We start from the raw sequence: 16967 nt of genomic DNA, 5'->3' as shown, positions 1-16967 counted from the left end.
TTAAAAGTTTTTAGAAATAAGAAATGTCACCAATACTTACGGCAAATTTTCTTTATCTTCTAGATTTTCATGGACTAAGGATGACAAGCATTTTGATCTTTCTGACCCTCGGATAATTGTATCTAACAATTCAGGCACATTCAAGATCCCAAATGAGGGACACATCTCTCACTTTCAAGGGAAATACCGCTGTTTTGCATCTAATAGACTAGGAACTGCAGTATCAGAAGAAATAGAATTCATAGTTCCAGGTAAGTGTTCATGAAGAGATTTCATTGACTAGTCTAGTAAATTATTAATGGGAGTCTTTCCATCTACAGAAATAAATCAGTATATATTCAACCAGCATACTTTTCATTTACTAGAAAAATTGTTTTCACAGTATAATATTTACAGTCAGATATTGCTACCATGAAAACATTCTTCAGAGGAGTATTCAATGTCTTTCAAACTTATATGAGAAGGAACAATAATGGGCATTAATTATAAAAACTTATTATGTCACATAACTTTAGAATGAAAATTAATGAGCTAACTTAAGGTAATAGATGGTTGTAGTGTGTGTGTGTGTGTGTGTGTGTGTGTGTGTGTGTGTGTGAAACTAACTCCAATGGTATACACCATTTACTAGGAGACCCATGCATCTTCAGTATAGAGGAAAATGAGATCTGAAGAGATGACTCAGTCAGTAAAGTGCTTTCCATGTGAGCATGAGAACCTCTGAGCCTATATTTTTTATTCACTTTGTCACATTCCATAAACATATGGCAAATGAACAAGAATTCTGAGTAAAATTACTCTGTCAATTAAGGATGGATGGACATGCATCCTGCTGCCATGCATCACAATGGCTTGTGCCTGTAATGTCAGTGCTATAGCGCGGACGGAACAACAGACAGATCCCTGGAGCTCATGGGCTAGCCAGTCTAGTTCAGTGAGAGAGCCTGTCTCAAAATGGATGGTGGAGTTATATCAAGAAAGGCATTAAATTATCTTTGTTACATACATACACACACACACACACACACACACACACACTACAAACATAAACATTGTTACATGATCTAGATAACCAGAAACTGAATAAACAATTTTTGTGGGTCAGAAGACTCAACAGAGTTAAAATGTCCATCTATCTTTAATTGACACAGAATAATTTTAGTGAAATTTTAATGAAATGTGACCAGATGAATGAAAAATATACAGAATACAAGGAACAATTTGAAAGTTCTTAAGGTTTAAATGTAGTAAAGACATTGCTTATCATGAATCAGGCCTGAGAATAGTCATAAATACTTAGGCTGGTATGGTTTTGGGTGGGATTTAAAAAGCTGAATTGACCATATAACAGTTTGATATACCCCTAGACAAACCCCACTTACTAGATGAAAGCAGAAGCTGAATTTCTCCCTCAGTCTTCCCCTCACTCCTCATTCTCTTGTCCTTCTTTCTTGTTTCTTTCCCCTCCCTCTCTTCTTCCGTTTCTCCATCCCTTCATCTTTTCCTCCCTCCCTCCCTCCCTCCATCTTTCCCTTTCTCCCTTCTTAGGTCCCTCCTTCTTCCCTCCATCCACTTTTCCCTCTCCGTCCCTCCTTCTTACCCTCCTACCTTCTTCCCTTTTTCCTCCCTTCCACACTCCAGCATTAGCTGGTACCTAACACTTTCTAATGGACCTACAGGGCCCTACACTTGGCATTTTATCTCATTGTGTATCCCTACGCTGGCATTGTATCTCATGAACCTTACCTTATTCTAAGTGTTCTGGGCGTGTTCATGGCTTATCCACTATCAGGAAAAGTATCTTAATATTTTTTTAAAAAAAATGAGAAGTAAACTTTAAAAATTTGGAGATGACATATATTTGTTATTTTAATGAAGATCTTGTAACAGCCTTCCCAGAGATCAGTAGCTTTTGTTCAGTCTTGGGTAATTGAAACTAGGGTTTTAAAGTTCCTGGATTTTTAAACAGAAAATGAAATGATCTGGTCTTGTGAAGGTAAGAATTCATTATTTTGGTCTTTACTGAGATCTCTGTCTCCAGCTTCATTCCTTTAATAAATGAATAGAGTGGGGTTCTCTCCTTCCCTCTTTTTATTCATTTTTCATCAGTTTTAGCTTCAGTTCAGAGTTCTGTATTACTGTTAAACACAATAAATTTGCAAATAGAAAAGAGACAGCAGTGTAACAGCCAAAGGGAAGGGCCACAAGTGACTCTATTTAGTGTCCTCTCTCCTGTTAGAGTTTCGTCTTAAGATATAAGTACAATGAAAGCGTATATCAACCCTTTATCTTAGCATGTGGTGTCCTAACCTCCTAAAAGATGAATTCGCCTAGGTTACCCCACTTTCCTTGCCTAGGTATCTGTGATTTTCCCCACTTAATAGGGATTTGGAGGGTATCAGCATTTGTGTTTGATGTATACATTTATTTATTTGTGCATATGTAGCATGCAGGGACAGAGAGAATCTAACATCATTTGTAGTGGAATGTACTGTTGCATTAATTTGGGTCTCACATCACAGGGAAGCTGATTCTAGAGTCAGTTCTGACTGACAACAGCCTGACTACACAGATTCAGGATGCCCCACATTCCACATTCTAGTCTGGCAAAAATTGCTAACATATTTATAGGAATGGACCAGAGAAAGTCATAAATGAAGGAATTTTAAGGATATGTTGGTAGGCACATCAGGCAGGTAGGTTACAGTGCTGTGTGGAAATTTCTGCTACTGGCATCAGATGCTGTCTGATGTCACTCATTGGCGCTGGTCTGAAGAGTGCTGAGATCTCTTTGCATGTCACATAAGAATATTTATAATAATCACAAGGGAGTTAGGGGTAGCAGAGGTGATGAGGATACTAAGGAGGCTAAAGATCATTTAGCTCTGGACTTGCAATATTTCTCCAAAGTCACTGAGGTTCTATCAATTAGCCTCACAGAATGTTCAGCATAAGTTTAAGTTTTGCATGGTTTGGGTGGTTCAGTGTGTAATATATATAAATTGTCGTATAAGCTTGCAGATAACATCTCTCAGCATTATAGAGGATTAAGAATACTTGAAATTATAAAAGCAAATCTTATGGAAATGTTCCTAGTATAATTTTACTTAGGTTTAAAGTTTGTAAATCCACATGAAATATTGATTAGGAATAAAATTTTGCTTAGGAAATTTTTATAACAAGAGACTACTGAACACAATATTGAAGATACTAATTGCCACCAATGGAGGTGGGCGGAGCTGGGGTCAGGACCAGGTGGAAGACAATAATGCTCTTGGTGGAGTCCACAGTGTATAAAAGAGTTTCTATCATGTATTGTTTTCCTTTGTATAGTCTGAATTTATTTATGCTTTATGAATGTATTCATAAAGGAGTCCACATGTGACATGCCAATGCTGCTGAAGTGGCTGTCCTGGGTTGGGATTATACAGCAAAAGTAATGGATATGTAGACTTTGAAACTTCATTTAGAAGTTAATTTGAAGTGACATTTAGTTAAAAAGGTCCATAAATTTTGGGTCACAATGTATTGCCATGAACATTGTGGCTGAAAGTCAAGGAATTATTATAAAGTCAGCACTCTCGAATCTTGGTTTATGTCCCAATGGATGCAAAGAACCTTAGAAGGAATATATTTGAAATTAAAATTTGCATTTTCCCAAACACACACTAATTTTTTCTTAGCCCGGAGACTGCTTTGTCTGTGTTTTCATAAATCTATGTCTCTATTATACATATTTTTTAGCTTAAATTAGGTTAGAAATATAGGATGAAAGAGAGTGAATGTATATAGTAAAAGACAAGATGTTAGGGTGGTCCTTAGCCTGAATTCAAGTGGTTGCTATGGAGACAAACAAAGCAATAGCTAGACCTGCTGCAAGAGAGAAGTGGGGCAGCTGCATATAAGATACCACAATTAACAGGCTTTAAAAATATTTTCTCTTATTACCTAAGCCATATCAGAGAAATTATGGTGAGATTGGGATAATTCTTGTCAGAATATGACAGAGTTGCAGTTAAGAGGCTGTGGATCAAAGATCAGGGCTTTAATGTAGGTGATTGTTCTCTTTTTTTGCTGCTGCAGAAGCAAGTAAAAAGGATGAGATTTCTTACAAATCGTTTCCAAGCTGTCCTGAAAATACTTCATCATCTGACCTCCATACCAGTACTTCAGAGTTCATAAATAAGACTGTTTCAAGCTTCCTCATTTAACAATGGATTTTCTCTTAAGCTTCAAGGAATTGTTTTTATTTTCGCAGTGATGGAAACTTGGTGGTTCTAGTTTTAGTCTGTCTCAGAAATCCAGTTCTTATTTAATATAAAGAAAATTTCTATTCACAATGTTTAGTTTCTTATTTTTATAATATCAGAGTTGAGTTTGGTAGGGAGAGGATGAGAGAAAAAGCCGAACAAACAGTTATGCTTAACCTTTCACTAAATGGGATGGATATCTATGGCATAGACCTTGGTGACTTAGTCAGCACATCATTATTAGGTTCTCTTCCTGTTCTAGCCATTTTCCTAGTTGTATTCATGAGATTTCTGCCACTACAGCACAATCTCTGAGAAAATCAGTTTACAAATAGACAAAGTTAGTTTAGTTCACATTTTTGCATTGTCCAGTCCATGATGGGATGGCCTTATTGCTTCGGGACAGATTATAGAAGCACAGTGGGATGGGAGCATGTGGAAGAGTAAAACCTGCCTGCGTTTTTATGCAAGGAGGCAAAGAGAAAGAGAAAGGACTGCAGTTCCATAATTCCCTTCAAGATCACCCTCCCTATAACCTGACAACTTAAAATTAGGCCTCACATCTCTAAAGTTCTAGCATCTCCCGGTAGAAACCATGGAGACTTAGTTTGGAACACATGGGCTTTTGGGGGATTCTTACATGAGCCTTAACATTAGTGACTTTGGAGAGCACAGCAAACCAAATATGAATGGTCACATCTTGTGTGGCTGTGACTGGTGTGTGTGTGTGCGTGTGTGCGTGTGCGTGTGCGTGTGTGTGTGTGTGTGTGTGTGTGTGGAGATGGAAGCTCTTTTCTCTTCTTTTTAATCATCATAGTTTAATCTTGAAGCACAATTAATAAAAGCTCTGAGAAAGAAATTGGTGTTCAACCTGAAGGTCAGAAACACAAAAAACAAACAAACAAACAAAAAACCCAAACAAACAAACAAAAAAAAAAACCCAAAAATTGGCATTTAAGTCTACTTCAGTCCATAATGGCGATCCTGCCTCCAGGAATTCCAGAATGAGACTGAGACTGAGAACTGTCTCCTCCTATTTTAGAATCCTCTTTATTTGTGGGTTTAAGGGCGTGTACCACTACTGCCTGGTTTCTGTGGCAAACTAGTGTGACTACTGGGAGTTGAACCCAGGTCCTCTTGAAAAGCATCCAGTGCTCTTAACCTCTGAGCTATCTCTCTATCCCCCTTTATGTATTAAAATACAAATAAAATGCACTACATAATTTGATGATATAACTCTTTTTACTTTGGCTAATTTTAACCATCCTTCAGGTTGCTGGTCACCTTTCTCCATACTTTCTTGATTTATCATAGCTTGTACTAAATCTTCTGCTCTATGCATTTGAGTCTGTAAGATATCATTTACATATGCTCTAGTTATTTTAAATGAAAAAACTATAATCAATTATTAAAATAATTCCAATATACCCCAGAATATCCTAGAGGACCCTCTAGATCAGTGGTTCTCAAACTTCCTAATGCTACAATGTCTTAAAACAGTCCCTTATGTTGTGGTAACTCTCAATCATAGAATTATTTCATTGATACTTAATAACTGTAATTTTGTTACTCTTATGATTTGTAATCTAATTATCTTTGATATCCCTATGGGGGGTCGTGATCCACAGGTTGAGAACTACTATTTCTGCCAGCCCATTTTTGTCCAAAATTTTCTCTGCTCAGTAAGAAAAGGTTGAATTTTTCTGAATTTGGGAAGAACTGAAGTGATGCATTTTCAGACCTTGCTGACAGCATCCAAAGTTGTATGGCTCCAATGAAGTTTCAGTTTGCAGGTTGACCGTATCTTGAATGAAGTGGATAAGTTAATTTGTAGTCAGCTTGTCTCTAAGAAAGGTTTTCTGTGCAGACTATCTTGACTTCAAGAAGCCAGTCATGAGTGAACATAGTAAAGTGTAACTCACATTTGTAGATGAATACTGGAGATCAATCCACTGTGCTGAATCATGGGCATGAAGAGGACCCATGAGAGGATCATGAAGAGGAAGATGTTGCCAAGTGTTTCAATTGCTTGTGCAAATAGATGTACAGTATTGTTTTGTAGACAGGAGGGTGGTTTCATCCAGATTGGGTGGTAATGGGATTTCTGAACTCACTTGATGCCTTGCTTAGATGGACAGTGATAAGTAGGTATATTTTCATCCTTTTGCAGGAAGACCACTCAGGGTCAAGTCTAGTCTGAATGATTGTGTTTTGGTGATGATGGAGGGCTCCTTAGAACTCTGAGAGCGAACAAAAAACGTAGAATTTCCTCACATGAGCAAAGACTATTAAGCCTAAACATATTGTATCTGTCCTCAACAAATAATTCTATGGTTATTAGCAATGAACTGCAGTCAGTGAGTTACTTTCAGTGTGGTTTTCAATTAGAGTTATTTCTTTAAATGAATTAAAGCTGTCTCCAAGACTGCTTCTGTGTTATGCAATTTAATTTAAAACAACATTGTGCTGGCTAGTTTTCATCATAAACCTGGCTCTGGGAAGAAAGAAGCTCAACTGATCAGTTGCTAAGATTATATTGACCTATGGCTATGTCTGTAAAAGATTGTCTTGAATTATGATTGAGGTGAAAGATGAAATCTAACGTGAGAAGCACCACCTCTTGTCAGGTCTGGGCTGTATAAGAAAGCTGAGCATGAGCAAAAGTAAGCCAGGCTGCAGCATCCCTCCTTGGTTTCTGCTGCAGTTCCTGCTTGAGTTCCTGTCTTCACTTCTCTCAATAATGGGCTGTGATCTGTTGGAGGAGGGCCCGCTTGTTAGTCCCGGCCACCCAGAACCAAAATAACGACACGGAAACTGTATTATTTAAATCACTGCTTAGCTCATTAGTTCTAGCTTCTTATTAACTAACTCTTATATATTAATTTAACTAATCTCTATTAATCTGTGCATCACTATGAGATCATGCCCTACCAGCAAAGTTTCAGCACATCTGTCTCCAGCGGCGGTGGCTCCATGGAGTCTCCCTAACTCCATCCATCTTTCTCCCAGCATTCAGTCCAGTCCTTTCTGCCTACCTAAATCCTGCCCTATAAACAGGCCAAGGCAATTTCTTTATTCATTAATGGTAATCACGGCATGCAGAGGGGACTCCCACATTAGTGATCTGCAAGTATAATCCCAATAAACACTTTCCTCTTTCAAGTTACTTTGGTTCATGATGTTTTCACAGTAACAGAAAGCAAGAGAGTATTTATTATAAATGTTAAATATTCATGCTCTTCCATAGTGAAGGCTAAAAGAATAAAGGTCACCAAAAAATTGAAACAACCAATTTAATTAATTTCTTCTCTAATATTTCCTATAATACTTTTAATCAGATGATGTATAATCTTTCCTGTGTCCTGATACTCATTTCCTCTTTAAGTTGTTCTTAAGATTTACAGTATCTGTGTAAGGGCTTGGTAGACTTATAAATTGTCTTTTCTTTTCCTTTATTTTATGGATGGATTAGATGCTTACTGAACTAAGTGTATGTTTACAGTTTGGGAACTGAAATTTCATAATCTAGATTTAATTCATACAAGAATGCTAGCACTTAACCGGCTGTATTATCTGTCTGCATCTTTAGACTTCTTTGCACGCATTGAGGGAGTAGATTTCCAACTAATAACTCATATACCTTATTAATTTTCTACATTCTAACAAGCTGGGTATTCACATTAAGCATTTGATTGTTGAATATTAGATAGAAAATAATATATCCATTCATTCATCTTTTGTGTATTTTGCTTCCCATGTTGTCCTTTGATTCTGAGTGTAAACAGATTCATCAAAACCCAAACATATGACTAACTTACATACCAGGGTACACTGGGCCTCAGTGTCGCAAATGACACTAAATAAATGGTTAGAAATTCAATTGAGTAGGAAACAGATTTACTAAATTTGAATATGGATAAGGTATACGTCCTGTCAATCAGTGCCAGGGCATTAGTGACATGTTATTTTATCCTTGGGGTGCTAACAGTGAAGTACTAAACTATGCCTTTATTAGAAAATATATGGTACCAATAGCAAAAGCATAGTTCAAGGATAGCTGTAATTCACATACCTTGCCAGTGTCTCAAAATTCTGGCATAAGTCTGATTACTAAGAGGGAACCACAATATGACTGAAAGTGTAGATATTGAAGCTTCTCTGCCCAAGTTGCTATGGCACTATAATAGCCCACTTCCTCTGACAATACTCAATTTGGAAAAGTTCTTGATTTAGTTATAAAACAATTGCTATTAAACATCTGGTACCTGGATACAACAAAATGTCAGGCAATTTCCCCCAAATGCTGAGAATGGGATGGAGGAAAAGGAGCTATTTGAGAAATACAGAGGAAATGGACAGCAGTTCTCAAAATAAATTTTGTAGAGACTGTCAAAACATGTGCAAAACTGAGATTTAAAAACCTTTAGATTTCCAGAAAATATGATAATATGTTGTGAATCTTTGCTTAAGTTAAAAAAAAAATTAGGACACATATTTAAAAAACAATCTCATCAAACCAGGACTGCTAATAGAAGTCAGCCTCTAGCCATTGTCCTGCATCAGGACCTGTGAAAATCCACAATGCCAAGTTCCCTGCTAAGGTAGACAAAGGCTCTATAATGTTTAGACAGAATACATTTTGAATGTCCATATAGGTGCAAATACTCTATATGAACTTGGAGCATTGGTTTTGGCTGCCAGTCCTCTGATGTTCTGACTTCATTCCTTTCATACTTGGGAAACTGTTTCCAGCATGAGTATGACACAATAGAATTATTAGAAACCCTCCTTTCCAACATCAGTTGCATTAGTTGAAATTGCATTTGTTAGAGTGATTCCAAGGTGGGTAGCTCTCTTTGCAACTTAGAATGGGCATATTTGCTCTCTTCCATTTCCTTGTGTGAGCTGTAATTTACTTGTTTGTTTAGTATAGCTAAAGATCTGAATAGGGCATTTGCCAGTCATGTTCACTGCCTTTGCAATAAAGTAAGAGATAGGCAACATAAACCCAACAGAAGAAATCTCAGTGTTTGGAAGAATATGATATCATGCTTGTGAGAACTAAAATCTAAAATGAACAAATCTTGTGGTTTGCATTGTACCTCAGGGGGGAAAAACATGCATGAGTGTTTTCATGCCTTATTCAGAACACAAGAAAAATTATTTCGGTTAAGGATTTCACCGTGCAGAAATATCTTTTGATGTTTTGTTTTTATTTATTTCATCCTCTCTCTGTCTCTGTCTCTCTCTGTGTCTCTCTATGTCTCTCTCTTTCTTTCTGTGTGTGTGTGCATCTGTGTGTACATGTGTGTGCCATGTAGTGGTTGTATCAGAGCATATGTGTGGAAGCCAGCAGACAACTTTAGACATCAGTTTTCTCCTACCATATGGGTTCCAGGGAGTGAACTCAGACTGTCAGGCTTACCCAATGCACCATTTTGTGCGTCCAGGAAGTATCTTAAAAGGGTACAAAAGCTCATACCAGGTTTTCCCCCCTTTTGTTGAAAATAGATCCTTTTATCATGCAATATATCTTGAATGAAGTTTCCCCAGGTCCTCCTCTACTTTCCGTCCATTCTGGATCTACTCCCTTTCTGCCTTTCATTAGAAAAGAACAGACTTCTAAGAAATAACAACTAAACAATGTACAATAAAATATAATAAGATGAAGCAGAAACTATTTTTTTTCAAAGTTTATTAAATTATGAAAGTTTTCATTTCTGCCCCTCCTCCCAACACCCTCCCACTCCCCCCTCCCCCTCCTCCTCCCTCTTCATCCCCAAGAGCAGCCAGGGCCTCCAGCCCCATATTAAAATTTGACACAGGAACCCAGCAGGAGGAAAGGGGTCCCTAGAGCAGGCACAAGAGTCAAAGATCTCCCCATTCTTAGTCCAGAGTCCCATAAAAATCCTAAGTCTACAGCTAGAATATATATACAGAGGACTTGGTGCAGGCCCATGTAGGTCCTGTACTTCTTCAGTCTCTATGAACTCATATTAGCCTTATTTAGTTGATTCAGAGGGCCTTCTTCTCCTGGTGTGTTCCATGCCCTCTGTCTCTTACGCTCTTTATACCTCCACTTTCAAGGGATTCTGTCAGCTCTGAGAGGAGGGATTTGAAGGAAACCTCCAATTTAGACTCCTTCTCTGCATGATTGGCTGCGGGCCTCTGCATCTATTCCCGTCTTCTACCCAAGAGAAGCTCTCTAATGGTGATAGGATAAGGTCCTGTTCTATGAGTATAGCAGAATATCATTATAAATTATTTTATTGATTTTTTTAGGATTGATAGTGTTTGATTTTACTGTAGAAGTCTAGGCTATCTAACCTCTGTTTCTTGGTTGCACAAGAAGCACTGGATGTGGGTTCCTTCTCATGGAGTGGGCCTTAGGTTAAATCAGACATTGCTTGGCTATTTCTACAAGTTCTTTACTACCGTCGGCCTAGCATATTTTGTAGGCAGGACTGATTTTGTGACTGGTTTGGTGTCCACATTTCTGGTAGCCTTCGGAGTACTTTCCCATATCAAAGAGACTAAAATATAGTGGTGAGGGCTTCATTTATGGACCATCTTGACTTTTCCACATTTAATAAACTGTATGGGTGTTGTCCTTGACAATGGGGCAACATTGTCGATTGGAAGAGAAAAGCCCTTTGTTTGAGCAGCAGCCTGGGTTGTTTGGGGGTTTCCATGGAATCCCCGTGGCCAACAACTCAATTGAATGAGCCTGGTCCCACCACTGGAAGCCTCCTCTAGAAATGGTAAATCGAGACTCTGCAACCTCCATTATTAGAAGTTCTCATTAGGCTCACCTTCATAGATGGCAGGAAGAATTGTGTGTCTGCCTTCTGCTTACTTATTGCCTTAGATGGGGTGGCCCTTGGATTAGCAGGGCCTATCTGGTGGATTTCAGGTCTGGAAACAAGCTAGGAGTTGGGGGGTGGTGGAGGAAAAAAGTTGTAAAGGGGAAGATCTGTGGATACCTTGGGAAATGAGAGTGGGCAAGGCTGCCAAAGATTCTCTGCAGTGAATCTGGTTCTAATAGTTTTGGGGTGAGACTGGGAAATTAGAATTGGAAAAATAGAAAGAGAGAAGGTCTCGTGTCAGGGCAGGAGGAAATGGGATGCTGAATTTCTTAGTTGCTCGTTCTTTTATGACGAGGAATGTTATTGGGGATTAATAACAGAAAATATTGTTACATTAAAAATGAATGTCTTATGTCTCATGGTGATCAATTTATCAGGTGTTCCAAAATTCCCCAAAGAAAAAATTGAACCCATGGATGTGGAAGAAGGGGATTCCATTGTCCTACCCTGTAACCCTCCCAAAGGCCTCCCACCCTTACACATCTATTGGATGAATATTGGTAAGTAGTGTTCTGTGTCATCAATCTAGGTCACTTTAGTTCCATGAACTGTGTAAGTAATCATATGCAATGAAACCAATGAAATAAATTGTTCATATAGACTCAAATAGATTTCAAAATTAGATACATTTGAAATTCTATCTTTTCTCCTGAGTATAAACTGGAATGTATATGTGAAGACACTAGAAAATCATTGCATTCCTTGATTTACAGTATTTGAAAGGGGCAGGGGAGTGTTCATATAATAGGACAGGCCTATGACAAACTTTGCTTCCAAAGCTCTTGTCTTTGGAACACAGGCAAGGTCAGAGTTGAAGTGACTTGGTGTAGTTGCTTGTTTAGTATGACAGTTTTAACTTAGTTCTACCTGATAAAATCAATGATACATTCAGTATCAGCCAGTGTGGTCAATCTTTCAAAATGCTTTGGTGGTTCCTGAAGCATCCTTCTTCCTTCAAAGCCTATTCTGTCCCATGCTTTATAATGGCCTTCTGGGCATTTATGCTATATAGGAAAATCCTATTTACACAGCAGCCAGAGGAGAGTAAGTGAAGCCACATTTGGCTGCAGCCGAGATTTGCAGCCTTCACTCACCCTAGAAGTACACAGCTGCACACCAGTGCAGAGTGATTGGTGGCTGAAACATCACTTTTGAGGAGTACAGTTTCAGAGCAATGCCATCCAGAGAAAACAAAAATAATAATAGATTATTAGAACTGAAAAATTTTTCAGATATGCAAAGTTAGAGACCATTTGGTAATGAGGGATGGAACACCCAGACTGCTGGTGTATCTGTGAGATTCTCGACCTTCCAAAGATTTCATTGTTGCCTATTTTTATCTGTTTGCCTGCTCACTGCTCTTTTTTCAAGATCAGACTGCAGAAAAATAGGAAGAACAGACAAGGGACATAACAACCACATATAAATTGTATGAAAGGAAATAGAAATGTCAAAGTCTAATGCACATTGTGAGGAGAGCCAGCCCATTTCAATGAAAAGGTTTTATTTTTTTCCTTGCAGAATTAGAACACATTGAACAAGATGAAAGAGTATACATGAGCCAAAAGGGAGATCTGTATTTTGCAAACGTGGAAGAAAAAGACAGTCGAAATGATTACTGTTGCTTTGCTGCATTTCCAAAATTAAGGACGATTGTGCAAAAAATGCCAATGAAACTAACTGTGAACAGTTGTAAGTCCGAATAATTTATTCTTTCTTTACTTGTGCTGAATGCAAATATGTGCATGATTTCATTCTTCTCTCCGAAGACATTTAAAGCCGGTTCTGTATTTTCCGTCATTGTTTCGTTTAACTCCAGAGACTTCATACAGATGATCGGAACATCTGCAGCTGCAAATCCACAGTAGCTCTGTCTCTGGCAGCCAGAAAATCAAACCTCAATTCACATTACAAATGTGTTTCATTTGATGTCTGCAGGATCTACTCATTTTCAGTGAGCATAAAGCACATCTCAGGCTTGGGCTCACTGTGACCTTGGATAAATCAGCAGGCTAAAAATGAAGGAGACAAAAAATGAGTCAAAAGAAAATCACCATTTATATTTCTTATCACATCAAGCTTTTTCTTTGTCCTTCTCAAATTGACAAAGTTATCTGAATTGATTTTCTCTTTTCTACTTGAGTCTGCAAATGCATGTCCGAGTTCCCAAAAGGGGAGAAGTAATTAGTGAGAGATGAAGTGGTAAGATTCAAAGGCAAAGAATAATCCCAGCAGCTCCCTGGCTGAGTAATTGGCTCTGGAGAAGCAGAAGGTTGGCATGACCACTTCATTGTCTAATTTGGTCCAAGATTATTCCACTATCTTATGTATATATGATATGTGGGGTCTTCTCTGTAATGCTTTTCAGTAGCCTGAAGTCTCTGTGATAGAATTAACACTTGTCTCTTCACAACTTCAAGTTTAAGCTCCATAAATACACATACATATATATGTATATATGTGTGTGTATGTACATATATAATGTATATATTGTGTATTACCCTAGACAGTATGCAAATGTGCATGGCTGTATTTTCATTTCATAATTTTCCCTAAATAAATGCATGACTTTGACTTTTCATACTTTATTGATGTCAGCATCAACCATTATGTTTGTATTAGTGTTTTCCATTTTTTTTATTTCAGTAAAGCATGCTAATGATTCAAGTTCATCCACAGAAATTAGTTCCAAGGGTAAGTCGTTCATGTGAAGCATTTGGGCTTTTATTTTTGCCTTTAGTTACTCATTGTCATTTCAGTTTGAATTTTTTCTTTATTTACTCAAAGAGTTTTCTAGAAGCAATGCTAATATTTCTATTAAGTAACTCTTTAGTATAGAAAGTTCTGTAGTTCACTGTGCTTTAGAATTTAGCAAAGGGATATATATATATATATATGTACATGTGTATATATATATATGTGTCTATGTGTTGATGTGTGAGTGTAGTTCTATATGTGTGTGTTATCTTTACAAGTAACTTATAATTATATTTTATTAACATATAAATTTGTATCTGTAGTTTTAGGTATAGATATAATGTATGTATATATTTATGAATGCATAAATATTTATATAAAATGGTGTATAACTTTGGATCTTTTACGAGCTCACAAAAGGCAAGGAAGGTTGATAACTTTACAAAAGAGAATAAAAAATGGTTAATATCAAGAAACGAAGAGAAATACTGAATTTAGAAAAGTTAAATGAATTAATTATACTTGCAAAACTTATTAGAGAAGTTGATAAACAAACCACTACATACACTAACTCTGTGAAAGTATGCAATCTTCAGCATATTTACAATTCTCTTGTCTATGGGACCTTTTAAATTTTATTAATTTTTTTATAAAACATCTATCAGAACTTGAATGGTATCTAAGATGCTTGTGTTATAACCTTAATTATATAGTTGACTTGTTTTCTTCATTATAACCACATACACAAATGAAATAAATACCTCTACAAAATGAAGACTACAAGCTTCACTTAGATTTCTAATATACTGGTGATATCATCAGAAGTGAATAAGGCTCCTCTTGGGGTGCCATTTCAGGAGTGCTGACTCATCCCCAACATCATTTTCTTTGGGATTAGTAATCTGAATATGTATCTTCAAGCACATAAAAGAATATTGCATATAGTACAAATTTTAAAAATTATTTTAATATATAAATGCATGCAAGGAAATGCAAAGCAGACTGCACATGACTCATTATATCTTCTGATAGCAGGTCAGTATTTATTATCTTTCCACAAAAAATAAAGGCACATTGTCAATGAATATGAAAAACAATTTATGTTCACATTTGGAAGTGATATCAAAATAAAATGTAAATGAAGTATCTTAATTTACATTTTATATTTTAAAATTACTAAGAAAAAAGGAAATGAAACTTTCCGAACTCTACTTAGTGGGTAGACTTACTATGATTTATTTCTTAAAACAGTAAGTATCCTGGAGCGTCTGAGACTAGAAGGAATTTCCTGAAGAGCTAAATAAAATTCGTTGATGTTTGGTGTCTACTCAAGTCAAGTCAAGTTTCCTCAGTCTGAATTCTCAATGAAATACTCCAGGAAGCTATTTTTTTTTTAAAAAGCAATCCTAGTACTTAGAATAAGAAATTAAGTAGACATACATAATCATCAAAATGGCAAGGTTTGGTCAGACGATAGAATACAAAGTCAGACTATTAGTTAGTTTCAGGGTATCTTCACGAAATTGTCTCAAATAAGTATTCAATTTCTGAACAGAAACACGTAGTATACATTGTGAAAAATTTTAAAAGCTGGTAAAGAAATTGAGAGGCACATGCTTACTTGGATACTTTTTGGATGAGAGAATCTGTCTAAGAAGAAGCACACCAATATGTACACATAAAACAGTGTGAAGTCATCATGCTTTAAGAACAAACTAGAACCATAGAATTTTTACTATATTTATCAGAGAGAGAATTGACTCTTCATTTTTTTTTTCTTTTCCAGCAAATTCAATCAAACAAAGGAAACCCAAACTTCTGTTGCCTCCTGCTCAGAGTGGCAGTTCATCCACAATGATTGTCCTCAAAGGGGAAACCCTGCTGCTTGAGTGTTTTGCAGAAGGCCTGTGAGTACCCTAGCCTCTGTCAGCCCTCTTCCACATAGTGTTTTAAAGACTGCAAAACAAAGACCTTTGCTGCATGCTTGTTCTTAAGTTACTACTTTTAAAAACATAAAGCCTCTTCCTGTTTCTCTGGGGAAAAAAAATGTTGATTCCTTATACAAACTTCAGGCTACAACTGAAGTTGACTTATAAGTACCTTTCTTTATGGTGGGATGCAGGGATCAAAAAAAAAAAACATTCGTGCTCTATTGCTGTCCTTAGAGTATGTGTATTAGTAGTCACCCCATCTGCCCTTAAGCCCTTAAGTCCTGTATTTTCTGTTGTCTTTATTCTCTTGCCAGACTCTGGTTTACAGGGACTAGCTAAACTGTTACAGTACTTGGGGAGGGGTCATAACCTGTGTGCTAAGCCAGGTCCAGCCACTCATCCTCAATAAGTCCATTAAAAGATTTAAATTTATAGAGAAAAACAGAAAAGATTTCTTCAATATGCCCATATTTTGAAGAAAGAACAAGGGATTTGAAGATCCCTCCTGGGTCTGTCTTCTGATTCTGAAGTGATACTCAAGTTTAAACGGAGCTCTAGTGATGTGCACATTGAAGAAATCCCTGCAAGGTGTGGTCCCACATACCATTGACTCATCAGTCATTGTCTGAATTTCAGTCTCATCCTGTAATGTGTTACAGCAAGTTGTTAGAACTGTGAGTCTTCTGAAAGAGAAGTTCCCCCTCTGGCTAGCCTCTTTTCTTTCTCCCAGCATGAGATTTCTTGAGAAATTCCCATTTCTTTGAGGTCCATTGATTCATTGGTTTGAAAGTCTTAGAATCTCTTTCATTTCTGCCAGCCCATTACACTACTCTCTTTTTTTAATTTCCAAAGTCCTCTATTTTTATTTCCCCTTTTGTGTTTTGGGCAAAAACAGGATCAGATCACTAAATTTAGGGGAATAGCACATCAAAAACTGATTGACTTCCTCATATTTCCAAGATCAATGCCCTGTATAAGGTCTTCCACCAAAGCCCTAAGGGTTGACATGTTGTCATCCCTAAAATTGTTGCCTCAGCGGAGCTACTATTGTACATTTATGTGATTAGTGCCATGGTCATACTAGTTTGCCTGTTTCTACAAGTATTCCGCCGATTTAACAGTCTCCCATTATGAATGCTGTAGAGAAAGGCATTTCATCTTTCAGTTTATTAATTTGAAATTCAAATCATTTTGCAAGTAATGAAAGTCTCTTTAATCAACTA

The 16967-nt window shown here is 37.0% G+C and overlaps 1 protein-coding gene across 6 annotated transcripts in view; it reads left to right on the top strand.

Annotated features, from left to right (window-relative positions):
- Chl1 (cell adhesion molecule L1 like) overlaps positions 1-16967 on the top strand; it is a 207927-nt gene that overhangs the window by 135848 nt on the left and 55112 nt on the right. For 5 of the 6 annotated variants that reach the window (XM_048438481.3, XM_048438479.3, XM_048438483.3 and 2 more), the window contains 5 exons: positions 64-251; positions 11494-11616; positions 12638-12808; positions 13763-13810; positions 15600-15720. In XM_048438481.3, coding sequence (XP_048294438.3) covers positions 64-251; positions 11494-11616; positions 12638-12808; positions 13763-13810; positions 15600-15720 — 651 coding nt within the window. The remainder of the gene's footprint in view (positions 1-63; positions 252-11493; positions 11617-12637; positions 12809-13762; positions 13811-15599; positions 15721-16967) is intronic. The other variant, XM_048438482.3, reaches the window with a different exon arrangement.

Source organism: Myodes glareolus, chromosome 3 (genome assembly GCF_982192425.1).
Source record: "Myodes glareolus chromosome 3, mMyoGla1.1, whole genome shotgun sequence".
Classification (NCBI taxonomy): domain Eukaryota; kingdom Metazoa; phylum Chordata; class Mammalia; order Rodentia; family Cricetidae; genus Myodes; species Myodes glareolus.
The sequence above is the reverse complement of the archived record's forward strand: the minus strand, read 5'-3'. Positions and strand labels throughout refer to the sequence as shown.